Source organism: Ursus arctos, unplaced genomic scaffold (assembly GCF_023065955.2).
Source record: "Ursus arctos isolate Adak ecotype North America unplaced genomic scaffold, UrsArc2.0 scaffold_18, whole genome shotgun sequence".
NCBI lineage: Eukaryota > Metazoa > Chordata > Mammalia > Carnivora > Ursidae > Ursus > Ursus arctos.
The window spans coordinates 27102548-27129246 of record NW_026622852.1 but is presented as its reverse complement, the minus strand read 5'-3'; the positions used below and the strand labels follow the sequence as shown (position 1 = coordinate 27129246).

At 43.1% G+C, this 26699-nt stretch overlaps 2 protein-coding genes across 3 annotated transcripts in view; one reads left to right on the top strand and one right to left on the bottom strand.

Annotated features, from left to right (window-relative positions):
* ZCCHC7 (zinc finger CCHC-type containing 7) overlaps positions 1 to 4605 on the bottom strand; it is a 241827-nt gene extending 237222 nt beyond the window's left edge. Inside the window, exon 1 of one of the 2 annotated variants that reach the window (XM_026506221.4) lies at positions 4466 to 4605. The gene's annotated coding sequence lies outside the window, so the exon portion shown is untranslated. The remainder of the gene's footprint in view (positions 1 to 4465) is intronic. The other variant, XM_026506220.4, reaches the window with a different exon arrangement.
* Positions 4606 to 8882: 4277 nt separating this feature from the next.
* On the top strand, positions 8883 to 9392 carry LOC113260269 (60S ribosomal protein L12-like). The gene has a single exon (XM_044386717.2). The coding sequence runs from the start codon at positions 8898 to 8900 to the stop codon at positions 9390 to 9392; it is 495 nt and encodes a 164-aa protein (XP_044242652.2). The 5' UTR covers positions 8883 to 8897.
* Positions 9393 to 26699: the final 17307 nt, after the last annotated feature.

The window sequence follows — 26699 nt, the reverse complement described above, 5'->3', positions numbered from 1 at the left end:
GATCCACTGTTTCAGACACCAATTTTTTCTCTAAAATGTTAAAAATCACAAGAATAGTTTAAGTCATTCTCATTATTCCATCCATTCTTCATCTCTTCCCCTGGTTCTGGTTTTGCATCTCATCTTTTCAGTTATGCATTCTCACATACGAATATTAGTTCAACTTTGACTAAAATCCACTACAGGAAACAACAATCATATAACTGTTTTAGTGCAGATTTTTATTCTCAGTTAAAAAATTGATCTCATGGCCTTTTTATCCTTCACTAAAAGAATACATAAAATATCTGATAAACCTTGGTTTACTTTTGTACTAGCTATAAAGATGTGTATGAAAAACATACTAAGGACCTAAAACTGAGGCAAAACTTCTAGCTGTAGGAGCACTTTACTTTCCTACTGTGGGCATATTATTCTTGCTCATCCTTCAACTCAGCTTCAACATCCCTTTTTCTGAGAAGCTTTCCTTGACCCACCAGACTAAAAATAAGTGTGTCCCTTTTATAGGCTTTTATAGTACTTTACATTTCAAAACACTACAGTTCTAATTACTAATTCAATGTAAATGTCTCACAAAAACAGATCACAAATCCCAGGAGAGCAGAAACTATATGCACTTTGTTAAACAATAGATTCCCAAAGCCAAGCACAGTAACTGGTATTTAGCAGGACTTCCATTAATGTCTGTTGAATTAATGAAAAAATAAATAAATGAACAATATCAACTGACATTTGCTCTTCAGCCCTAATAAATCTAGTATGTGCCTAAAATATGGAAATTATGGTAGGATGAATTTCACAGTTGTCTCCAGTTATTCCAACTATTGTCGTATCATCAACCAAAAATCTACACAGATGTTTCAATTAGGTTCTGATATATTGATCAAAATGAGAGCTCTGGAAAAATAACTCATGTTTGTTCAAAAATCAGGGACAGCTTAAAGAACAATAACAATGACAATTTACTCTTTCCACTTCCTTTTTAGCTATACAAATATAATTTAGAAAAACTAGCTGTTCTTAGTTTACCAATTCACTGTCCAAAATGTCAGGGTGTTCTGATGGTAGTTTTGGTAATATGACCAGCTGACTCTAAGAACCAAATACATAAGAGCCAAAAATGCACTACCATTATGCTGGAGTTTTTTGTTGTTGTTGTTTACAGAAATAAAGAAACCAACTTTTGTCATACACCTTAAATTTACACAGTGCTCTATGTCAATTATACCTCAATAAAGCTGGGAGTAAAAATGATAATTACGTTCTGAGTTAACAATATTGTATACTTCAAATCTGCTAAGACAGTAGGTCTTAAAATGTTCTCACCGGAAAAAAAAAAAACGGAAGAGGAGGAAGAAAATACGTGAGGTGATGGATGTGTTAACTAATCTAAATGTGGTAGTCATTTCATGTATCAAATCATGATGTTGTATACCTTAAACTTACACAATGGTATCTGTCAATTATAACTCAATAAAGGTGGGGGGAAAAGAAACCAACTTTTAATGCCTTTTTCTTCTAAAAGCTACAATACACCTGTTTCATTCTTACACTGTCCTTCAGGTTGCTATGCTGTTGTTGTCACACAACTTAAATGTGGCTGTCTGAATAATAATGCTCATAGCATTTATCAGTTTATATTGAAATGTTAGCCTCAGAGGAATTCAAATAAAAGATGAATTCTTTCCTTTTTATTTAATAGGTAAATTAATTCTAAAAGAAGTCAAAGGAATTATGCTTCCTTCAAAATCCTCACTGGATCCATACTGATAAAACATAAATAACATAATTCCAGTGCTGCACAGAAAAAATTAAAAGAGCTAAATTACAGAGTTACAAATTTGTACTACTCTTGGAGCCATCCCAAAGGAAAGGGATTAAGAAAAGAGCCATGGGCACACCTGTGAATGTATGCCAAAAATAAACTACAGAAATATAATAAAAACTGACTTCCTTGGGTCTAGGGGTTTATCTCTTTCCTTGAAATGTAGAAAAATGAATTTAACAATTTAGCCCCTATGGCCTTTAAGAGGATTTTGTACCTTCTGTATTTGAAAATTGTGCTCAGCATAACTTGCTCTTCTCTTTATGTAGCTTATGTATGCCAGGGTTAAGGTCTGCCTGAGGCTATTTTGGTTTATGTTTATGTTACTACTTTAATTACATTCAAATGCATTTAATTTTTTTAAGTGTATACTCGCAGGACAAATATGAAATAAATATATATGTCTTGAACCAGAAGACTTCCTCAGCTTTTTAATCATTATACACGATTCTCAAGCATACTTATCTGGATAACATGAGGTCCCTATGAGAGCTACAAAATTTTAAGTCTCAAAGAGACCTTTCTGATTATCTCACACTACCTCCTCAGTTTTCACATAAGGAAACTAAGGTCCAAAGAGATAAGGAAGCCTAACCAAGGTTATGCAGCTGATTAAGAACATAGGACAGATTCAGATTCACATATCCCTGGCTCTTAGTCAAGTGTTCACTAAGATTTTTTTTTTCAATTTTTCAGAATATTTTCAAATAAAGATTAAAGAAAAAAAAAAAACTTTCTTCAAAGCTATATCTGCGTTGGCTCTAACACCTAAATTTATCTCAAAAATATCCATTTCACCTCCCAGTGGAGTATAAAAACTACGAAAAAGGCATAATTTGTCAGTTTCTTACCCAAGAACCTTTCAAGTTGGTACTCAGAGTACAGCAATCCCATGACCAAAAAAGATGGTTCTTGTATAACAACCTACAACACCAGCTTGCGAATGAAATTTATCTATAACATTAAAGTGGCTTAACAAATATAAAACAGCTATAGAGAATAACTGCAAAGGCTTTCACCATTCAAAAGTGGGAGGGGTTTTTTTTTCATTCATTAATAGTTTTTAAACTATACAACTTAAGGCTTATTTAAGCTTTCAGATTTTACTACACTATTTTTAAAGCCAATATGTGTCCTCTAACAGTCTACCAATTGGTCATTCAGGACCTTTTGCTCTTACTTCCCTTCGAAGAACTTTTAGCGTAAATGTTTCTTCTTGATGACACAGGTATCCATCTCAAGATTTAAATCAAATTTACAGCTTGATTTTAAGTCCAATGGTCACTGGAAACTGATTAATAGACAGTTAATTTTCAACTTAAAATTTCTGACATCTCTTAGTGAGCTATCCTGACAGTGACAGATTTGGAACACTACTGAGTCTAGTATTAAAATTTCTGTCCATTCTTCAAATATGATTTTCACTTTGAAGCAAATCTGGCTGTGGTTGGGAATCCAAATGTGCGAAACAACGCTCACAAAAAAAAAAAAAAAAAAAAAAAAGGAAGACAGAATACAAGATACTGGTGGGAGAAAATTATGCTAAATTTATTCAGACAAGTCCAGCTGTTCTTCGTATACAGTCTTTTTATGATAACAAATCCTATCTCAAAACATTTCCTTCACCTTTCTCAGCCCCTTCTTCCTTTAACTACACAGTGCCTTAGCCTTCTGGCTATTTCTGAATCCTCATTTCACGTCTTCCTCAGTTCATTCCCTACGCTCAGACTCTGGAAAACAGCAATACTGAACTGTCTCCAAAGCCTAACGCTGTCCGAAATATATACACAGCCCACTTCAAAGTCTTTGGATGTAGCAAAGTATTCAAAACACAAAGTCAAGAGTTTTGGAAGGGACCTGAAAGAGTCACTAAATTGCACTCTCTCCTAGAGAAACGGGCTCTGAGAAGCTTATTTATTCCCTGAGCCTAAAGATCTCCTGTGATCTGAAATAGAGGTGAATTCAGCCTAAACAGATTTCTAGAGTCACTAGCGAGTCAGAGGTGGAGCCGCGACTAGAGCCAAGGCCTGCTGATTCCCAGCCAGTTTTCCCACAGCACCTGCAGCTCTTAAAGTTGGAAGTTAACTGCGAGCTCACAGGATGTGAAGGATAAAGCAAATCTTAGTGAACACAGTCCAAGTCTCCCTGTTTTACCTGGGGGAAGGGGCACAACTCCCTAAATTTTTCTAGTCCCACAGCTGTAGCTGCTGCTTCTGACAGCAGAGGCTGGAGTTGGGACTGTCCGGTCCTCACAGGCCGGGCTCCCTCAGGGCGGCAGGACCTAAGCGTCTAACGGGCTGACCGGCTTCCCAAAAAAATCAGGGGAATTGGGGGAGGGGAGAAAGTATAACAGGCAGAAACGCCACCCCCACCGAGGCCATGGGCGCCCAGAGCTTTTTGAATCACTACTTCGCCCTTGGCCGGGTAAGGAGAAGCGAACACCCCAGCCGGACAGCTGAGCCGCGTGAGGCAGAACACGACTGAGGGGCCATGAGCTGCACCCTGCCCTGAGCAGGGGCAAGACGAGGGACACGAGGCCTGAGAGGGGACACGCGCTAGCTCCACAGCCCAGCGGGAGAGACGGAGGGCGGGCAGGGGTCCCCCGGCCGCGGGCGGCTGGGGGGTCCGTCACACACATACTCACTGCCGCGGCTGCGACCAGGAAGCACCAACCAGGAACCAAAACGCGTAGAGGGACGGGGAGGGGCGAGGACAAATGAGGTAAGGAAACCGCGTCCGCGCGGACCCGGGAGGAGGGAAGGCACTTCCGGGGAAAACACAGCTCCCGGGAGTCGTCTTCCGTCCCCGCCCACCCTGCGGGCCTTCTCTGCGCGTGCGTAATAACTGTTAACCCTTTCTCTTCCCCGCTGACAATCATTTGGTTTGCGTTCTTTGCTTTGCCCCTTCCCCTTCGTGGCTTCTTTGAAAGATACCTAGGCTGCATCTATAATGGGGAACACTTGGTTTGAATGACTTGCACGCAGGAGATGCTACTCAGTAAGCAGAACCAGGGAAGAGCGCGCATCCTTTCTGTGCCCAAGAGGAAAACTACATTTCCCATGATGCCCGTGAGGGGGTTCCGGATGGGCTCTGCCTCCTCCACGCTTGACCTCTGGGGCACCCTCTTTGTGCCACGTGGCGTGGAAAGCGAACTGAGACCAGAGTAGGTTAGGAGTGCAGGGACTGGAGGCCTCTTGCGCAGACCACAGGCGCACCTCAACCAATGAGAAACCCCTTTCACAAGAGTCTGGCATCTAGCGCTAGGTGACCTTAGGCAGGTCCCTTTCACCTCTAGTTTGAAGTTGAATTTAATTTGCACTGGGACGATTCTGGCTTTTTCCTAGAATTCGAAGCAATAGATTTAACTCTTTGTGAACCTTGAAGAGCTGCACTCTCTCTCTCTCTCTCTTTTTTTTTTTTTAAAGTAAGCTCTAGTCTCAACCTGGGTCTTGAGTTGGGTATTGAGCTCCCTGGGAGATGAGTCACTTGCTCTACCGACTAAGCCAGTTAGACACCCTTGAAGAGCTGCACTGTTGCTAAAGATTGAAGTTAATACTTGTCCTTTGGAAGCCTCCAGAGGCCACAAGATTGTGTTGCAAGCCTCTGGCTTCTGTTCCTCTTCTCACACCTTATTTCAATACTTAGTAATAATAAACCCATCTGTACAACTTTACATAATGACAAAGCACTTTATCAGTTCATTGATCCTTAGCAACAGTCCTGAAAGATAAGCTTGACATTGGTTCTTCTTGCCAACATTTTTTGAGCGTCTGTTAAGAGGCAGTCAGTTTTAGCAACTGCAGATACAGTGGTAAATTTTTTAGTCTCTGGTCTCCTAGACTTGAGTCTAGCTGGAAAAACAAAATGCAATTTGGATATAGCCTAAAAGTATGGCCAGGAAAATAATTAGAAATTTTAATCAACACTATGGTAGGTGTTACAGTATTACAGGTTATAATAAAAAGGTAAATTTGGAGGAACCATTTTGCAGAAGAGGAAGCAGGCTTAGAAATGGGTCACAGAGGGGGACCTGCGTGGCACAGTTGGTTGAGCTTCTGACTCTTGGTTTTGGGTCAGGTCGCGATCTCAGGGTCCCTGATGTTGAGCTCCATGCGGGGCTGGGAGCTCAGCAGGATTCTGCTTGACATTCTCCCTCTGCCGCTCCCCCGACCCCTGCCTGTGCACACACCCTCTCAAATAAATAAATAAAATCTTAAAAAAGAAAGAAAGAAATGGGTCACAGAGATTACTAAATTGTTTAGGTAATGTGTATGGTGTAGAACAAAAGTTATCTCAAAAAATAATGTGTTAAGCTTTTATCAAGTGCCACTCTTACTCAATAAATGCATTATATATAAACCTTTTAAATTTTAAGGTTTTGAGGTTGATTTTTATTTTTCTTTATTTACTTCTTTACCAGTAATCTGTACACCGAACATGGGGCTCAAACTCACAACCCCAACCCCGAGCTCAAGAGTCACACACTCCATCTACTGAGCCAGCCAGGTGATCCTTGAGGTTGATTTCAAATTCCCATTTCAGAAAAAAGGAAACAGATTCAGAGGTTAAGTACCTTGCCCCAAGCCACAAGGTTAGGAAAAGCTCCTAATTACTATACCCAGCCATCCTACTGTGACTCATGCATTCAACAAAGATTTACTACTTTACCATGCTCAAAATGCTTTAGTTCCCCCCTTTAGGTTATGTCAAAAAACCTGTAGTCCTTTGGATGGCACTTCATGAGCTGATTTCTGCCTCCCTGTTCACCACCATGCTGAATCCTGGGCAGGTGCCAGAAGATACTACGCTCTCCCACATCTGTGCCTTTGAAGGCATTCCCACGGCCTCCCACTTCCCTTCTGTCTTTCTAATACGCCCCAACTTACCTTACTATGTCAAGCCTTTCCTAAGGTCAGGAAGACCTTCCAAGTCAGCCAGACTGAACAGGCATTCCTTGCCCTGGGCTATCCTACACTTGGGACAAATCTCTGTCAAGGCAATTGTACTGTGTCTGCCTTACAGTTGTCTCCCAGCTGGATTGTGGACTCCCTGAAGGCAGAAGCCTTGACATATTCATCTCTTTATCTTTACCAGTTTACACAGTACTTGGCAGACAGCAAGCACTCACTAAAGGTGTTAAAGAAATGAAGGCAAACTAACTCCCCATAGGCTCTAAGAACCAAGAACTAGGTGTGGATCCACCAACTGTCAGATCTGTGGGGAAACCATGTCATGACCCCAGATAAGTGGAATGCAGTGTTGTGCTCCACGACATTAAGACAGGTATGGGGCGCCTAGGTAGCTCAGTCTGTTAAGGGTCTGCCTTTGGCTCAGATCATAATTTCAGGGTCCTGGGATGGAGCCCTGCATTGAGATCGAGATCACTGCTCAGCAGGGCGTCTGCTTCTCCTTCTCCTTCTGTGCTTTCCCACACACACACACACACAGCTCATGCACTTGCACTCTCTCTCAAATAAATAAATAAAAATTTTTTAAGATTGTATTTATTTATTTGTCAGAGAGAAAGAGAGACAGCACAAGCAGGGGGAGGGGCAGAGGCAGAGGGAGAAAGAGACTCCCCACTGAGCAGGGAGCCCGATGCAGGACTTGATCCCAGTACCCTGGAATCATGACCTGAGTCGAAGGCAGATGCTTAACTGACTGAGCCACCAAGGTGTCACTAAATAAATAAAATCTTAAAAAAAAAAAAAAGATAGGTACAGAGATTTGTGACTAAGGAGAGTAGTGTATATACACACACCTTTTGACCTTACATGGTGAGTTCTCATTTAGATAGTTTTTAGAAATCATGAGATCCAGTCTCCTATTGCAGTAATGGAGAAACTGAAGCCAAGAAAGTAAGAGACATGCCAAGAGTCACCTAGCAGAGGCAGAGCTGTATCTATAATCCTGGTCTCTGAGTCCCTTCCTAAGCCACACACACATAGTGTTCTGTTTCCACCTCCAGCAGTCTCTAGTCCACACTTCTTGAGATCATGGGTAGCTGTATGCAAAGCACCCTGAAGCCTCTCTTACAGAGAATGTTCTAAAGAGCCCATTTATTTGAGGAAGGAAGCACCTGTTTTCCCCCAAGACGATGGCAGTACTGCATCAACAGTGAGCAGCTGAATTGGGGTGAGGGTCCAGGACAAAGCAGAAATCTGCCACAGAGGGCAGACAAGATAGGGGATACACTGTAGCAGGGCCTGGGGGAGTGTCACATATCACTCATCTTTACCCTGCCGTTGCAGAGGGAGGAGCTACCTCCTTTCTTTTATTCCAGTCATAGGTAATACCTAGTACCTCTGAGAACTAACTAATCATTTTGACCTCTTAACAGTTGCCTTTAAATGATTTTTCATTCATTGAGAGCCTACTGTGTAAGAGGCCCTTGCTTGCCACTTCAGATACACTGTCGTCTCTCCCATCCTCACTCTGCAAGGGAGGTGTTAACACATTTTACTTCTATGGAAATGGCGACATTGGTAAGTTCATGTGACTTGCTCTAAATCACACAGCTGGGATTCAAACCCAAGTCTTGTCTGAATCCTAAACCCATGCTCTTTTCTATGCCCAAAGCGGCCTTTCAAAACTAAGCTCTTTGAGGGTAGAGATGCTATCTCTACACCCAGCGCCTGGGTATGAGCAATGCTGTGGGACAACAGCGGAGGGAGCTGCTAGATGCTTAGAATAAGCGGTCACTAAAAAACCAGCAATCCAGCATTCTAACAGCAAAGAACACAAAAGGCAATTCACGAAAGAAATCGGAACGGCCATGATAAGAGGTGTCCAACATCACTAATAATCAGAAAAATGCAAACAATCTCATACACAGTAGATGGGAGTACAAACTGGAAAAACCTTTGAGGGGAGCTATTTCAAGTATGAAAATTATAAGTTAGCTATGTCTTTAAATGTATGTACAAAGATTGTGATAGAAAAAAATGGAAACAACATAAATATTCATCAGTAGGGAATAAAATACTTTCTGGCTTCTGCTCAGAGGAGGCAAAGGTGCAAATGTCTTCAGTCTTCCCAAATTCGGGTTCATCCAACACCAGCCACCTCCACCATGCCACCTAAGTTTAACCCCAAAGGGATCAAAGTCAAATACCTGAGGTACACTGGTGGGGAAGTTAGCGTCATATCTGCCCTGGCTCTGAAGATCACCCCAGAGCTGTCTCCAAAAAAGTTGGGTGATGACATCATCAAGGCAGCTAGTGATGGGAAGGGCCTGAGGATTCCAGTGAAACTGACCATTCAGAACAGACAGGCCCAGATTGAAGTGGCACCTTCTGCCTCTGCCCTGATTATCAGAGCCCTCAAGGAACCACCAGGAGACAGGAAGAAGCAGAAAAACATTAAGCACAATGGAAATATCACTTTTGATGAGATTGTCAACATTGCCCGACCGATGCAGCATCGATCTTTAGCCAGAGAACTCTCTGGAACCATTAAAGAGATCCTGGGGACTGCCCCATCTGTGGACTGCAATGCTGGTGGCCACCACCCTCATGACATCATAGATGACATCAACAGTGGTACAGTGGAATGCCCAGCTAGTTAAATACCACAAAGGAAAATATTTCAATAAAGGATCATTTGACAACCCCCGCCAAAAGGGAATAAAGTAAACAAGAATACATCTATAGTATTTTTTAAAAAGCTATGCTGCTTTTGGGGGCACCTGGGTGACTTAGTTAATTAAGTGTCTGCCTTCAGCTCAGATCCCAGAGTCCTAGGATCAAGCCCCAAGCCAGGCTCTTTGCTCAGAGGGGAGTCTGCTTCTCCCTCTCACTCTTCCCCTCTCCCACGGCCCTGTGCTGCTCTCTCTCTCTCTCTTCTCTCACTCCCTCTCTCAAATAAATAAATATCTTTTTTAAAAAAATATTTTCTCTCTCCCTCTGCCCCCGCCTCTAAAAAAGGGTACATCATGTCTGAAATTCATTTTCAAGGAGTTGGGGAAGGGAGAGGCAGAGAGAAAGAGGAGAATGATCACACAAATGTGGTAAAAAGTTAGCATTTTGAGAATCTAGGAAAAGGCATATGAGAATTCTTTGTACTAACTTGGCAATTTTTCTCTAAGTCTGAAATTATGTCAAAATATAAAATTAAAAGAAAGGATAAAAAGAATGAGTCAGAATTTGACAGATGGAGAGCACAGAGGAATCTTCTGGCAAAGGAACAAGATAAGCAGAGGAAACTGACAAATGTGAGTCTCCTGCACTGAGAAACCACTAGTGGCTCTGAGTGTCCAGGACAGAGCGTGGCGTGGGGAGAAAGGGAGACAGAGGAGAGTAGGTTGATGAGCAGCTGGGCCCACAAATGGACACATTTCGCTGCTACCTAATATTGGAAATGAAGATTTTAAGCCTTCTTTATACCCAGCCTCCAGCCGGGGAAAAATAACTTGAGTTCTTTGGCTGCTCAGTCATTTCATTGGTGATTTCTCTTCATACCCTAAGAGAAAACCCTAGAATAATGACTGAAGGGAACATCTACTACAATGCCCTCGTTTTGCAGAAAGGAAAATTAAGGCCTCCAAATGAGAAGGAACTTGCAAGTTCCCAGCAAAAGTTAGTGTTAACACTGGCTTCCAGTTCGCAATCCGTCATTCCTTCTGTTGCCCTCGGTGGAGGCAGAAGTAGAGTCTGTCGAGTGGCATGAGTGAATGTTGCCCTTGAAAGTTTGGGTGTTTTTCATTTGCCACAAATACAGACTTAATGTCTGTACAATTTTAAAATGTAATTATAGAAACCGTTGTCACTTAAAGCCCATGCATTGCAACTGGTAAGTGATATTCAATTCAGGCTCCTAGTCTGAAGCAGCAATCAAGGTGATTCTCAGGAATTCTCAATGACATTGGTACCCATCTGGATTTGTTGGAAAGTTTAACATCCTTTTTTATTATTCATGATTTTGCAGTTCTTCAAATTGCAAGGTGATAGAGAGAGCACGCAATTTTCATCCAGGCTATGAAATCATTCTTGAAAATTTGGACATTCATATAGATGGCTTTTAATTTTTCTTAGAGACTGCTTTTCCTTATAAAATCATGAAATTTAAAAATATATATACTATAAATTAAACTATATAAATGATAATAGTCACATTACAATAAAATCCTGGGATACGGAGCTAGTATTTCAAGAACTCTATTCTTTTTTTTTTTTTTTAAGATTTTATTTATTTATTTGACAGACAGCCAGTGAGAGAGGGAACACAGCAGGGGGAGTGTGAGAGGAAGAAGCAGGCTCCTAGCGGAGGAGCCTGATGTGGGGCTCGATCCTGGAACGCCGGGATCACGCCCTGAGCCGAAGGCAGACGCTTAACGACTGCGCCACCCAGGCGCCCCAGAACTCTATTCTCATTTGTTATCATTCCTAGTTGGAATTGTATTCCTCAAGGCTTAGATCTAAGTGAGTATATAAGGACCATTGACTAGCAAAACCATTGAGATTCTAATTTATTTAAGAATCATTAGATTCCATACAAGAAATCTCAAAGCATGTCATCAGTAATGCGTTGAGAAGCTGCACACTCCAAAAGACACGCCTTTATTTTAAATGTCCATGAGCCCTGAACCTACAGATTCTAATGTATGAAGGGACACACTTACTCAGACAGGGACAGACCTTACTTAGGTGTCATTCTAGAAGGAATCAGCTTTCTTCACCTGCCTGCCCCAGATTCCAGAATCATGCCTGCAATTTTCAGTCCAGACATGTCTTTGTAATGACATTAGCATGAATTATTTTATCAGGACTTCAGATTGACAACAGAAAAAAATAGAGAACAATCAAGATCACCCTATCAAATGAGTTATATACGGTTGACAACAGTCAACTTAAGCACAATTATATAAAATAAATTATAGAGCTTATGCTTTGTGTCTCAACTATTAGTATCCATTGTTTCTTACAAAATTGGTGAAACCGTTCACAAAGTGGAGCTTGAAAGGACTGTAACTATTCTGATAGAGTCCATATCTTCTTTTACCTTCGTTCTGGATCCGATATGTTTCTTTCTTTCTTTTTTTTAAAGATCATATTTATTTATTTGACAGAGAGAGACAGCCAGCAAGAGAGGGAACACAGGCAGGGGGAGTGGGAGAGGAAGAAGCAGGCTCATAGCGGAGGAGCCTGATGTGGGGCTCGATCCCGTAACGCCGGGATCACGCCCTGAGCCAAAGGCAGACGCTTAACAACTGTGCCACCCAGGCGCCCCCGGATCTGATATGTTTCTAAGATTGATTCTAGCGTGCACTTGTGCTGTGATTTTCTTGTACCAGACCTGAGAATCACAGAAGAGACTGTCTCCCAATCTGCAGTACCTCAAACTTCACACTTTCTGTACATTCCGCAACAACTAGATTTGCCAGGCCCTAGCAATCCCTGTTCTTGTTTCACTGCTAGCAAATCTAGCATGATCCTGAACCACTGCACTTTTTCATCAGAATGTTCAGTCCCTCTCTCTCTCTCTCTCTCTCTCTCTCAAATGGCTTCTTTCCCCCACTGTGCCATTGCTCTGGGAACTTACTCTCTAACCTTCTCTCTTCTTTGTCTGTGCTCAGCTGATGGGGGACAGGGAGAGCTTTTTTGTTTGCTCAGTTTCTCAGCACAGAGAGGAGTCTATCTACCTGACCAAACATTACCCCAAAAAAGCCACAGGCTGCTTGGTAGACACAAACTCTGATTCTGCTCAGGTAGTGTTATCAAAGGCTCTAGTGTCCTGTCTTCAAAGACCACCTGGGCAAACCTTGACCAGATTAGGCCAGCATAGAACCGTGTGGAATGGGAGCAGGAAAGCAGTGGACACAGATTACTAGGAGCTATACTAGGCAGCAGAGGGTAGGAGGTACATCTCTCTAAAAAAAAAAAAAAAAAAAAAAAAATAGATGTAAGCTGCAAGGAGCACTGCCATCAGGTGAGGACCAACGGGTAAACACAGACTCTCAGGACGAAAATGGATCTCATGTGGTACAGGAGCGGGAATAAGCATCAAAAGTCAGTGTGTATTTTGGTGTGCGATAAAGAGAGCACTTCAAATCAGTGGTGAACATATGGAATATTTGATAAATGGTGCTGGAAAATCTGCAAACATGAAGTTAGAGCCTACCTCAACCCATTCAAAAAATATATTACTGACAAATTACATATGAATTAGAAAAAAATATTTTAAGTGTAGTACTTTAAGGAGAAAGAAAACGTTAAAAAAATTTTTTTTAAGATTTTATTTATTTATTTGATAGAGAGAGCACAAGCAGGGATAGTGGCAAGCAGAGGGAGAAGCAAGCTTTCTGTGGATACGGGAGCCTGATGCAGGACTCAATTCCAGGACCCTGGAATCATGACCTGAGCCAAAGGCAGACACTTAATTGACTGAGCCGCCCAGGAGCCCTGAAAACATTTAAAAATTAAATGACAAACCACAGAGTGGGAGAAAAGATTTCTCTCACATATGCTAAACGATATTATCCATAACATATGAAGAATTCTCACAAATCAGTTAGGAAACTAAATGCCCTCATAGGAAAAGAGCCAAGGATTTGAACAGGTAGTTGTAGACAGAGAACTAAAAACAGCTGATTAACATGAGATGATTGATTTTTCTAATAATCAGATAAATGGAAACTGAAACAGAATACAATTTTTTATAAATCAGACTGACAAATTTTTAAAAATTGATAATAACTTTCATTGTCTCATTCATTCAAATAAATATTTATTGAGTATCTACTATGTGTTATGCATGGAAAAATGATAAGAAAAAGAGACCCAATCCCTGCTTTATGCCTTGGGGTCAAAACTGAATCTATACTACTCTTATAAATAGTATATAGTTGGATCATATTTTTTATCCATTCTGACAATCTCTATCTTTTAATTGGTGCATTTAATCCATTTACACTTAAAGTGATTATTGACAATGCTGGTCTTCCTTTTGTCATTTTGCTCATTGTTTTCCATATGTCTGATATCTTTTTTGTTCCTGAATTCCTCCAACACTGCCTTCTTTTGTTTTTCATTTAATCTGGTGTACCATTTTGATTCCCTGCCCATTTTCTTTTCTGTAAATTTTTAAGTTATTTTCTCAGTGATTACCATGAGGTTTAAAGATAACACCTAAATTTATACCAATCTAATTTCAGTTGATACCACCTTAGCTTCAATAGCATACCTAATCTTGCTCCTATCCAGTTCTGACAGCTCTAGGAGAGTACCCTTTCTTGCCTCTTCCTGGCTTCTGAGGTTCTCAGTAATGCTTGGCATTCCGTGACCTGTAGATACATCACTTCAAACTTAGCCTCTGTCATCACATGGCCGTGTTCTCCCTCTGTGTCTCTCTCATCCTCTTATAAGGCCACCAGTCATAATAGATTGAAATAGGGGCCCTCCCTACTCCATCCACTATGACCATATCTATACAACTGATTATACCGCAATAACTTTATTTCCAAATAAGGTCACATTCTGAGATACCGGGGGTTGGGACTTCAACATATCTTTTTGGAAGACACAATTCAACCTATAACAATATGTCTTCATCATTTTGAAGAATCGTTTACCTCACTGATTCATTGCAGTCCTAGTAGATAGATAGATACACACACATACATCAGAACATTTTGTTGAAAGAAAGCAAAAAGCAATAGGTGAGCAGAAAATAAAGAATCCTGAACTGAAACTAAAAAACAGGGGTGTGGTCCCAGGTGTGACATGGTTTTACTGTGTGAACTTTATCTCTATGTACTTTAATTTTCTCACCTATAAAATGAGACTTAATGATTGCAAATGTAGGTCTCTTTGAGTTCCCAGATTCTAAGATCTTCAGCATATGCGTTCAGTGCTGATAGATTGTTCACAAGTGATACTATGGGCTTTAAATTGTTTAAACTGATTCCTCAGACTGCTTATACTCAAGGTCTCTCTGGGCTCATTTCCAATTACTTTCCCATTGTCCATGAGATAGTTGAGTTTATTTTGAAAACACCTGGAGGATTCTCTAGCCTTAATTCCAAGTGTCACATATGAAGACCCCATTTAAAGATCCATAATTAGAGCCAGATGTTTCTTCTAATGTAATTAAATGCTCTCATCTCATCTTGGTGCCAGGAATGGTGTGGGCTTTCCTCTCAGAGAGATGCAGATTGAATCATGTCATAGGAGTCACGGGGGAAGGAAGGGAGTGGGAAGATTGAGGCTGGTGCTGTATGATCTCCCACATCATCCCACCCATGGACTTCCATACATCCCTGCCCCACTTATCTGCAGCAAGTACTCCTCCAGGGCAGGCACTCTGTCTTACTCATCTCTGAGTCCCCACACACGTGTATTAGCCCCCAAACCAGGACCTGGCCCAGAAACGGTGTTGGAGGGAGGAAGGGAGGGAAGGAAATCGGTTACAAGACAAGTTTCATCACTGCTGTCTCCCCATCCCACTCCCTCCTCTGGCCCCCTAAACTCAGATCTAGGAACTCTTTTTTTTTTTTTTTAATTTACTTTTTAAAGATTTTATTTATTTATTTGAGAGAGAGAGAGACAAGGACAACACAACCAGGGGCGGGGGGGGGGGCAGTGGGAGAGGGGAGGGACAAGCAGGCTCCCCACTGAGAACACAGCCCTGATCCCAGGACCCCAGGATCATGACCTGAGCTGAAATCAGACCCTTAACTGACTGAGCCACCCAGGCACCCCTAGGAATTCTTTTTAAACAAAAAATGTGGTAAAGAGGGGCGCCTGGGTGGCTCAGTTGGTTAGGCGTCTGCCTTCGGCTCGGGTCATGATCCCAGAGCCCTGGGATTGAGCCCTGGGATCGAGCCCTGCATCAGGCTCCCTGCTCAGTGGGGAGCCTGCTTCTCCTTCTCCTTCTGCCTACCACTCCCCCTGCTTGTGCTCTCTGTCTCTCTCCCTCTCTCTAATAAATAAATAAAATATTTTTTTTAATGTGGTAAATATACATAACATAAAAAACGTACTGTTCAACCATTTTTAAGTGTATAGTTCGGTGGCATTAAATATATTAACATTGTTGCGTTACCATCAGCACCATGCATTTCCAGAATATTTTCGTCTTTCCAAACGAAAGCTCTGTATCCATTAAACACTAACTCCATACTTCTCCCTCCCCCAGCCCCTGGCAGTCACCACTGTACTTTCTGCATCTATGAATGAGTTTGACTATTCTAAATGGCCTCATATAAGAGGAATCATATAGTATTTGTCTTTTTGTAACTGGCTTAGCATCATGTCTCACTTATCATAATGTCTGCAAGGTCAATCCACGTTGCAGCATGTGTCAGAATTAGGAACTAACTCTTCCAGAGAGCTGCAGAGCCCTTAAATTCCCTTCCAGCTCTGAGATCCTCGATCTCTGCAAGAAGACACAGCTGTTTTGGTTAAACAAGAGCAAGGACTAGATTAATCCAGCCTCCCAATCTTTCCAACCAGGTTTTGGGCCTGCTTGGCCCTCACTCATTTGCTCATTTAACAGACACCTACTTGAGCTCCTGCTAGGTCCTATCCCTGCTCCCAGCTTCTAACATAGAAGTATTATGGAGGTCACAAAGACACAAGAGTGGAGGATTCATATATAACTGAAATAATGAGAAAAGCCTCCAGAAGCGACTCCATACGTCTTGTAAGAGGAGTAAGTGGTAAAACCACTTATGGAAAAACCAGGACAGGGGAGGAGTTTGGTGGGCAGGAGGCTCTGCCAGAGCAGAGGCCTAGAGGCAAGACCCGGCCTCGTGTGCTGGTGCAATTGCACATGGGCAGCCTGACTGGAGCACAGCATGTTGGGGGATGTAGGGAGAAGGGGACAGCGCCATAAAAGAATGGTCTGGGAAGCTACAAAGGAAGGCAGAAGCCAGAACTCAAAGACCATGTATGCTACATAGGGCATTTAGCTTTATTCTCAGGACAAGCAAGACCTGTGGAAGGTTTTAAGAAAGGTAGCATGGTCAAATGCATGCTTTACCCAATCTGCCCGGCAATAGTGTGAGACTAGAGGTAAGACACCCGTTAGGAGAGCGTTGCCTTAGACTGGGTGAAGAGTAACACAGTCATGGTAAGATGAAGCAGTAATGTGTTTGAGCTGGCTCATACCAGCCCATGAGAGCCAGTTGTCAAAACTTCAGGAATTTTGCAAGCCAGTTGTTAAACACAGTCATCGTTAAAAATTAAATTATGTGAATTTACAATTAATTAATTATATATTTAAAATAGAAATAGGGCGCCTGGGTAGCGCAGTCGTTAAAGCGTCTGCCTTCGGCTCAGGGCGTGGTCCCGGCGTTCCGGGATCGAGTCCCACATCGGGCTCTTCCGCTTTGAGCCTGCTTCTTCCTCTCCCACTCCCCCTGCTGTGTTCCCTCTCTCGCTGGCTGTCTCTGTCAAATAAATAAAATCTTTAAAAAAAAAAAAATAAAATAAAATAAAATAAAATAAAATAGAAATAAATACTCAAAATTCACTACTTCCTAATTATTACAGCATTGTCTTTGCTGTTACAGCAGTGGATGTCTATTGGATCAGTACAGTAGAAACACTAGGTAACGTATGCTACTGCTCCTCTCTTCCCAGCAATGCTTTTGGGGACGTCACATTGGTAACTTGAAATTGGCCATTGGGGGAATATTTATACCATGGGAATTAGTAGTTGCTTTAAATCAGGACTTTTTTTCCCCCTCTGAGAGCCAGTTATGAAACATTTACCAGGGCACCTGGCTGGCTCAGTCCGTGAAACATGCAACTCTTGATCTCGGGGTTGTGAGTTCGAGCCCCACCTTGGGTGTAGAGATTACTTAAAAATAAAATCTTTAAAAAAAAACAACACAGTGATTTGTTGAATGTAGAGGAGGAGAAGAGTCATTGGGTAGCTGATGGAACCATTTATTGAGACAGAGAAATCAGAGGAAGAGCAGATTTTTTTGAGTGAACCACTTTTAGATTTGAGTGCCTTTGGACATCCAGGAGGTGAACAGTAAGCAGTTGGACATGGAGGAGACCAGCATATACGTGTGTTGTGTATTTGGGAATCGATAGCCGAGAGATGACAATGGAAACATTGGATGGAAATGAGCTTATTCGGGGATGATGTGGAGAGTAAGAAGAGATGAGGACACAACCCTGGAGGTTGGACCCCAAAGTTTAAGAGGCAGACCAAGCAGCCAGCAGCAATGGATCAAGGAGGAAAGATCAGACACCAAGATAACATGGTAAAAGAAGTAGGAGAAAACTGGAAAGCAGTGGTGACTTCCAGAGGAGATTTTGAGAGACAGGATTGATTGTGGGGTCAGAAAACATCAAGTGAAAACGGAAGAGTCCACTGAATGCAGCACTAAGAGGTGCCCAGACTCCATCTTCAGAGCAGTCGGTTGAAGAGATAGGGACAAAAGCCAGAGTGCTCGGATTTGAGAGGAAGTGGGAAGTGAGGTTACAGAGAAACACATGGCAAGTCTTCGCAGGCCACACTAGAGAGGAAGCAACATGAAGATTTGAGGAGGGGCACCTGGCTGACTCAGTTGGAACAGCATGCAGCTCCTGATCTCAGAGTCTTGAGTTCAAGCCCCAGTTGGGTCTAGAGCTTACTTAAAAAAAAAAAAAAAAAAAAGATAAGAGCGCCTAGGTGGCTCCATTGGTTAAGCAGCTGACTTCGGCTCAGGTCATGATCTCAGGGTCCTGGGATCAAGCCCCACATCAGCTCTGCACTTGGCTGGGAGTCTGCTTGAATTCTCTCTCCCTCTCCCTTTGCCCCTCCCCCTGCTTGCCCACATGCACTCTCTCTCTAAAATGAATAAATAAATCTTAAAAAAATAAATAGGAGAGACCTGAGTGCATTTATAGCTGTGGAAAAGTGAAGAAGAGGTCAGGAAGGCAGGAAGGACTGGAAATGACCACTAAAGTGACCTTCCAAGATAGAAGGAATTGGAATTGGCCGCTTCTTGTATAATGTGCACATGAATCACCCGCAGATTTTGTTCCGATTCAGATTTTGATTCAGCAGGTCTGAGGTGGGGCATGAGGTTTTCCATTTCTAACATTCTCCTGCTGAAGCCAATGCTGCTGGTCTGTGAACCACACTTTGGGTAGCAGGGGGTCTAGAGTTCTGAATTGTATTTGTGTGTTCTTTTGTCTGTCTCCCTCCGTGGACGCTGGAGCAGAATCCTTCCAGATAATCCCTATTGTCTAGCACAGTAACTTTCATCTAAAAGTTTATTGAGTGTATTGAATATGTGAAGATTTATATTTGGCATTATCTACAACTATGAGAAAGTGGGGATGAATACTAAAAGTCCAGTAACAGAAGAATGGACAAGTAAATTATAGTACGAGTATACTTGGGAATATTCTTTTTTTTTTTTTTAAGATTTTAATTATTTGTTTGAGAGACAAGAGAGCGGGGTGGGTGGGGGGTAAGATAGAGGGAGAGAGAGAGAGAAGCAGATTCCCCGCTAAGCACAGAACCCTACTCCGGGCTCGATCCCACAACCCTGAGATCATGACCTGAGCCAAAATCAGGAGTCAGATGCTTAACTGACTGAGCCACACAGACACCCTGACTTGGGAATATTCTTAAGTAATTAAAGGGATCATTATGAAATCCATATGATTATATAGGGACATTCCTATGATAAAATTTTAGAAAGTAGGTGAGTTTTTATTTATATTTTGATGGCCACTGTGTAAAACTATGCATTTGGACAAGAACAAGAATGGGACAGAAAAAGCAAGTTAGATATATTGGACAACAGGATCATGAATGAATTTTCACATTTAGATTTCCGTCAATGTTGTAAGAATCCAGCCCCCCCCCAAAAAAAAAAAACCCCACTGTTACACATATGAAAGAAAAATATTCTGTGTGGATATTCTGTGGGAAAATCACAACAGAGAGAAGTAACTTCTACAGATGGTAGCTTAGATTTTGGACTGTGTGTATTCTTTTAAAATATATATTAACTTTTCTTTGCTCATTCTTTTATTCTGACTTGACAGCTTCTCTCTTCCTTTGTCCCTCTTTCCTTCCTTTCCTTTCCTTATGCTTCCCCTCTCCCTCCCTCTTTTTAAGACATCGCTCCCTTAAGGAATTCCCATTCCCAGTGATATCTCATCAGAGGAGCACATGAATAGCTGACATTATGTAATGCTTTGACATTTGGCATTCCCAAGGCATTACCCCACCCCTGATGCAGAATAAGTTGTCAGAGCATGAAATTGGTATTTTTACATATTCTTAATGTACAGATGTCAGTCTGAAAACCATTCACTAGTATTATGATTACATTCTTTGTCTCATTTTCTTTCTATGCCAAGATCTGTTCCTGTGATTTCTTTTCTTTTGGGAGTTTCAAAGAGGGAAGACAAAACTTTAATAATCCAGTTTACTGATTCTGCCAAAAGGTAAAAGTAAACTTCTAAGCCTCTCACCATTTTTGGCAATGATACTTCTGGCACAGGAGCAAAGATGTAACAAGAAGGACCAGATGTAAGCTAGAAACACAATTAGTGGCCCACTCGAGGATGGTGCCAGATTCCTCAGTGTGTTCCAAATCAAATCTGCTTGCGGTTTACAAGTTTGTTATTCTGTGTAAATCACAGAAATGAATGGCCCAGGCTTATGGGAGAAACGGCATGTCTAAAAATAATCACCTCGTAGAAAACACACAAGATAAGGACCAGAAGGGGTTTAGAGGCGGTCCCGTCCATCTTCCTATATATGCCCCTATGGCATCCCTGACAGATGGGAAACCAGTCTCTGTTTGAACACCTTCAGGGATGGACGTCTCACAACCTCACGAAGCAACCAATTTCATATTTGGATGGTTGGCAAATACTGTTCAGCATCTTTTCGTCTTTCTAGAACAGCACCAACTTCCTTTGGGGAAGTGCTACTTCTTCATTCCATGCGGTTCTGACAGGACGCAGGGTTGGTGTGCTGCTTCTCCCCTTCTGGCTCCAACCGCTTCCCTCTCATCCTTGACTCTTCTCTCCACGCTGTGATATTGGCAGCCTCTAGCCCCAGGAGCTGGTCAGAAGGTCTCCTGAACTTCCCTGTCAAATAAGGGCATTTGATGACTCTCTTTTCATGGCACTTCAGGGACTGAAGGCAGCCTTTGTGTTTCCCTCACCTTCGTTTTCCTCTCGGGACCTTAAAACCCCATGGCCTTCAATCATGCCTTGCATTCTGAGATCTCTGGTCCTAAGCAGCCTGGCACCCTCCCCCGAATGTGTTCTAGGCCAGATGTCATGTCCTCAAGAGATAGGTTCTACCGCACCACTTGGGACCCGGAGAGGAGATCTGGAGATGACTATTCACTGTTCCTTGAAGGCAGCAGCCCAAGTGACCACAAATCCACTAGAATGTGGGCATCTTCCCAATGATCCAGAGAACAGCCACTTGGGATGACCATTTGCTATGTGCTGGGCACTCTGCCAGACCTTTATTTACTTTTTCATTTTTAATCATTATAACACACCCTGCAAAGTGGACATGGTTGTGGTCAAGTTTCAGACGAGGAAACAGACCTAGAGAAGTCAAGCAACTTGCTCCAGCTCGCATAGGTAAAGGGTGAGGCTTCCATGGGGCTTGAGGAGCCATCCCTCACTCCTCTCTGTTTTCCACTACTGCATATGTTTTTAGAAACCAAAGAGAGAGAGTACCCTTCCCAGCTGCAGACCCCTGGTGTGTTCTGCTGGTTGTAGACGCCAGAGGCTCAGTGTAGGGTGACTGAGGTATTCAAGCGGGCATAGATATCTGTGACAAGAAGGTTTAAAATGATAGGTGAGGGGCGCCTGGGTGGCTCAGTCATTAAGCGTCTGTCTTTGGCTCAGGGCGTGATCCCAGAGTCCTGGGATCGAGCCCTGCATTGGGCTCCCTGCTCTGTTGGGAGCCTGTTTCTTCCTCAGCCGCTCCCCCTGCTTGTGCTCCCTCTCTCGCTGGCTGTCTCTCTCTCTGTCAAATAAATAAATAAAATCTTTTAAAAAATAAAAATAAATAAAGTGATGGGTGAATGGGGAGATTCCCATTTTAAAAGCGTGAAGCCAAAATCATGGGCTTTGATTTACAGATCACACCTACCTCAGGGCATGTTGAGGAATCCTCTCAACCAGTGAGGAGCGCCTAGGGAGGGAAAAGGTTTACCCAAGACTGCACAACAAATTAGAGGCTGAACCTAGAGTGGATCCAGGCTTTTGACTACTGACGGGGGCTACCTTTGAATTGAAAGAAGATGGGTGGCTCAGTCAGTTCAGCATCCAACTCTTGATCTCAGCTCAGGTCTTGATCTGAGGGCTCTGAGTTCAAGGTATGTGTTGGGCTCCACACTGCGCATGGAGCCTACTTTAAAAAACAATGGGGTGCCTGGCTGCTGGGTGGCTCAGTCGGTTAAGCATCCAACTCTTGGTTTCAGCTCATGTCATGATCTCAGGGTTGTGGGATTGAGCCCTCGTCCAGCTCCATACTCAGTGTGGAGTCTGCTTGGGATTCTCTCCATCTCCCTCCCCCTCTGCCCTTACCCCCACTCTCACTTTTTCTCTCTCTTTCTAAAATAAATAAAATCTTTAAAAAAAAAAAAAAGAAAAAAGAATTGAAAGGAGAAGGGCTGAATCCTGGGCAGCACCAGTCACTTCAGCCAACATCAACTTTGGATGCCAATGTGACCCTTCCAGTCCTCTCCCCCTCGCACTCCACCCTGACACACATGTCCAGCCAGACTCCCTTCAAGAGGCTTGTTGCCCAGGGCCACCTGGCTGGTTCAGTCAGGAGAGCATGTGACTCTTCATCTCGGCGGTAATGAGTTCAAGCCCCACATTGGGTATAGAGCTTACTTTAAAAAAATAAATAAATAAAAGAATCTTTTTTGCCCACCAGGCAGATCCTGGACTCTACGAAACCTAGAAGCTCCTAGCTCGGAACTCTTCAATCTATTGATGGAGAAAGTGAGGCCAGAGAGAAAATGAGCATTTCATTGTCACATAGTGAATAGTTCACGTGTTCAATCACCAAACATTGATCAAAAACTTATAATCTGCTGGGCCCTGTGCTGAGCGCTGGGAATGCTGTGTGAAACCAGCCTGCCCTCATGGAGCTCTCAGTCTAGAGGAGAAGCAGAGGCAACACATGATAAAATCAGTTAATTGATCAATTATAAATTATGTTGTACACTATGAATGAACCCATGAGCTGTAATCGAAAATAACTGGGGTGGGAGGAGACCTATTCTAAATAAGGTCACCCGGGGAGGTGTCTCCAGGAAATGACCCTTAAGCAGAGACTTGAAAGATGAGAAGGGACTAGGAATGCAAAATGCCAGAGAACATTCCAAGCAGAAGGGGTGGCATGAACTAAGATTCTGAGGTAATAATAATACATAAACATTTAGGTAACACTTACTATATTCCCAGCACTGGTCTAAACGCATTACATATATCGCCTCCTTTGTTCTTCTTCTTGACAGATGAGGAGATGAAGCACATTAATGCTATGTGACTTGCCCATGGCTGAGCAGCTAATAAGTGGTAGAGCTGGGATTCAAACTTAGTAATATGGCTTTGGAGTCCACGTGCTCAACCATCTTGCTGACAAATTTGGGGCTGGATCCCAAGTCTCCTGACTTCTATTTCTTTTTCTTTTTCAAAATTTATTTATTTATTTGAGAGAAAGAGAGAAACGGAGGAAGAGAGAGTGTGAGTGTGTGGGGGAGGGGCAGAGGGAGAAGGAGAGAGACAATCTCAAGCAGACTCCCCACTGAGCAGGGAGCTTGATGCAGGGCTTGATCTCACCACCCTGAGATCATGACGCGAGCCAAAATCAAGAGTCGGAGGCTTAACCGACTGAGCCACTCAGGAGCCCCTCCTGACTTTGATTTCAATGCTCATTCCATGGTCATATCCACATCTGTACGTGTTTACACACACACACACATGCACACACATACTCCCTAAATTTCCCTTTGAGGAATCTGAATATAAATAAAGGATACTCCAAGTCCCCTTTTCAACTAAGAGTTGTTAGAACTGGAATCCTAGGGGCGCCTGGGTGGCTCAGGTGGTTGGACGTCTGCCTTTGGCTCAGGTCATGATCTTAGGGTCCTGGGATTGAGCCCCACATCAGGCTCCCTGCTCAACAGGGAGCCTGCTTCTCCCTCTCCCTCTGCCTCTGTGCTCTCTCTATCTCTGTCTCACATGAGTAAATAAAATGATTTTTAAAAACCAGAAAAGGAATTGGAATCCTATATGACATTCCGGTGTTAGGCAGTGGGGATGCAAAAACAAGTAAGAAGTAGGTCCTACTCTAAATTAGGAGCTCCCAGCCTCATGGGGTTGGGGAGGGCATAATTCAGAGCAGTCTTCCTGAGGGTGACAGTGAGCAGTTTTTCTGGAAGGAATGGAGAGCGAGGGGCAAGTTAGACGAAGGGAATAGCAAGTGCAAAGCCACACTGATGTGAGGGAGGTCAGCTCAGTTGAGTAAATGCAAAGCCTGTGGTATGGTGTGTGTCACAGAGGGAGAGACACGGCTGATAGCTGAGCAGGGCCCAGATTACGAAGGGCCTCGAATATCATGCTGAGGAGTTCACACCTTCCCCTGAAGGATCAGGGAGCCATGGAAGAGTTTCAAGCAGCATTTTGCTTTTCATCATTTTAAGCCCACAGCACCAACTATGTCCTTTTCACGGCACCAAAGGAATATGTATATATATTTTAAGTTCATTTATTTAGTCAATCTCCACACCCAACGTGTGGCTCGAACTCATGACCCTGAGATCCAGAGCCGCGTGCTCTACCAACTGAACCAGCCAGGCGCCCCAAAGGAATGAATATTCTCCCTTTTCTCTTTTCCCATCCTCCGCTTCCTATCTGGTGCCTCCCACTGGCTGAACCGAAAAGGAAGTTAGAGGGCAAGAACTTCTGGTTGGTGAAGTCTACAGAGGTCAGCCAGTCAGGGCACCAGAAAGGGGAGAGAAGGGTAGAGAGTGGGTTTGGAAGAGCATCTGTTTCTCTTGAAAACATTCAGGACCTTTCTGAAAGGTTAAGAATGACAGAGAAGAGAGAAGCGTTCTAGACATGAAGTCTTCATGGAGGAGGAACATTTGAACAGGGCCTTGAAGATCTTTGACAGGTACAGATGGGAAAGGGGTCTTCCAGGAAAAGGAGAGCACATGAATAAAAGCTCAGGGCATACTCAGGTAAGTTCCCGGTCCATCATGGCCAGAGCAGAGGGCAACGCACAAGAGGAGGGGAGGGTGGCATCCAGAAGAAAGGTGGGCCAGAAACAAAGATAGATTGGGCTAGATTAGGAAAGCCCAGACTCTGGGGCCACACGGCCTGCTGTGTATCCCAGCTAAGCAGTCTGCAATCTGTGCGACCTTGAGCATGCTACTTAACCTCTCTGCTTCGGGTTTCTCCTCTGTGAAATGAGCGTGATGCTAATGTGCACATGACAGTATCCACCTTGTAGGGCTGTTGTGAAGATCGAATGAATTAAAATATAGGAAATGCTTAAAACAGAGCCTGGCCCCAATGAGTGTTGTATGTGCGTTAGCAGCTGCTGCTGCAGCTGGTAGTGGTGTCATTACGAGGACTGTCTGCCTTCGACCCCTGGGTTTGGGTGCAGCTCCTGGAATGTGACCCAAGATCACACAATGTTTCTAATGCAACTGTGTGACACAGGCTCCTCCTCCCCAGCATGACTGGCTTGCTCATACACACCTCTGAGACCTGAACATGAAGAATGTGTGTGTAAATGGGTGCAGCAAAGCCACCAAGAGAATGCATTGCCTTGTCTTCGCTTCAAGGCTATCGTAAAGTAATCAATGAAAAAATGGAAAGGACACAGGCCTGGGGATCAGGAGAGCCAGGTTCCTACCTGAGCTCTGCCACGAGTTCAGTAGGTGACCTTGGGCACGTCCCTTCCGCTCTCTGGACTTTATTTTGACCCTCTGTAAAATGACGGGGGAGGATTATGATGATGTCTTAGGGGCTCTCTTCCAGCTCTATCATTCTGTAATTCTAAATCCCTTTATAACAAACTCTGGGAGAGGAGCTTTGCTCTTGCAAATGGAGTGTAAAGTTAATCCCGCCTGTGCTGAGGCTAACTAATGTGCGTGTGGTTTATCCTACTTCATTAAACCCCGACTCCCCACAGAGCAAGGCGGAAGGCAGCCCAGGCAGGTAATACCAAAGTGTTGCTGAACTGGGTCTCCTAATGGAAAATTATTTCCCCCCACTCTCTCAGGTTTATCAACACAAAGCCTATAACCCCCATTTTCCACACTGTTACTTTGTCACATGTGTAGATTCAGACCCTCACAGGTATGGCAAGATGGGTCCTGATATGTGCGTGCAGCCCACCGCCCAACACCACCTGCTTCAGGTGACACCGTCATTTTACACAGAAAGAAATGGCAGGGGTGCCTGGGTGGCTCAGTCATGAAGCGTCTTCGGCTCAGGGCGTGATCCCGGCGTTCTGGGATCGAGCCCCACATCAGGCTCCTCCGCTGGGAGCCTGCTTCTTCCTCTCCCACTCCCCCTGCTTGTGTTCCCTCTCTCACTGGCTGTCTCTCTCTCTGTCAAATAAATAAATATAATCTTAAAAAAAGAAAAAAAAGAAAGAAAGAAATGGCAGCTCAGATCAGTGAACTTGCTTAGGGAGGTACAAGGGGTGGTGTGTGATGGAAGACGTGAGGCCAATGTTGCTGTTGACCAAATGGTGGAATGTTTGCCAGGGGTGGGAAAAAAAGAAAGGTAACTGAGAAGCTCTGAGGCTAAACATTTGTAAAAATTCTTGTAAATTCCCAAGTCACTTTTTCCTAAGACGAAAAGAGCCTTTTCTAAGACAGTCTACATTGTCTCTTGAGGACAAAATTGAACAGTAA

Excerpts from the sequence above, each read along its gene's own strand:
- LOC113260269 (XM_044386717.2), top strand. The coding sequence starts at position 8,898 with ATGCCACCTAAGTTTAACCCCAAAGGGATCAAAGTCAAATACCTGAGG.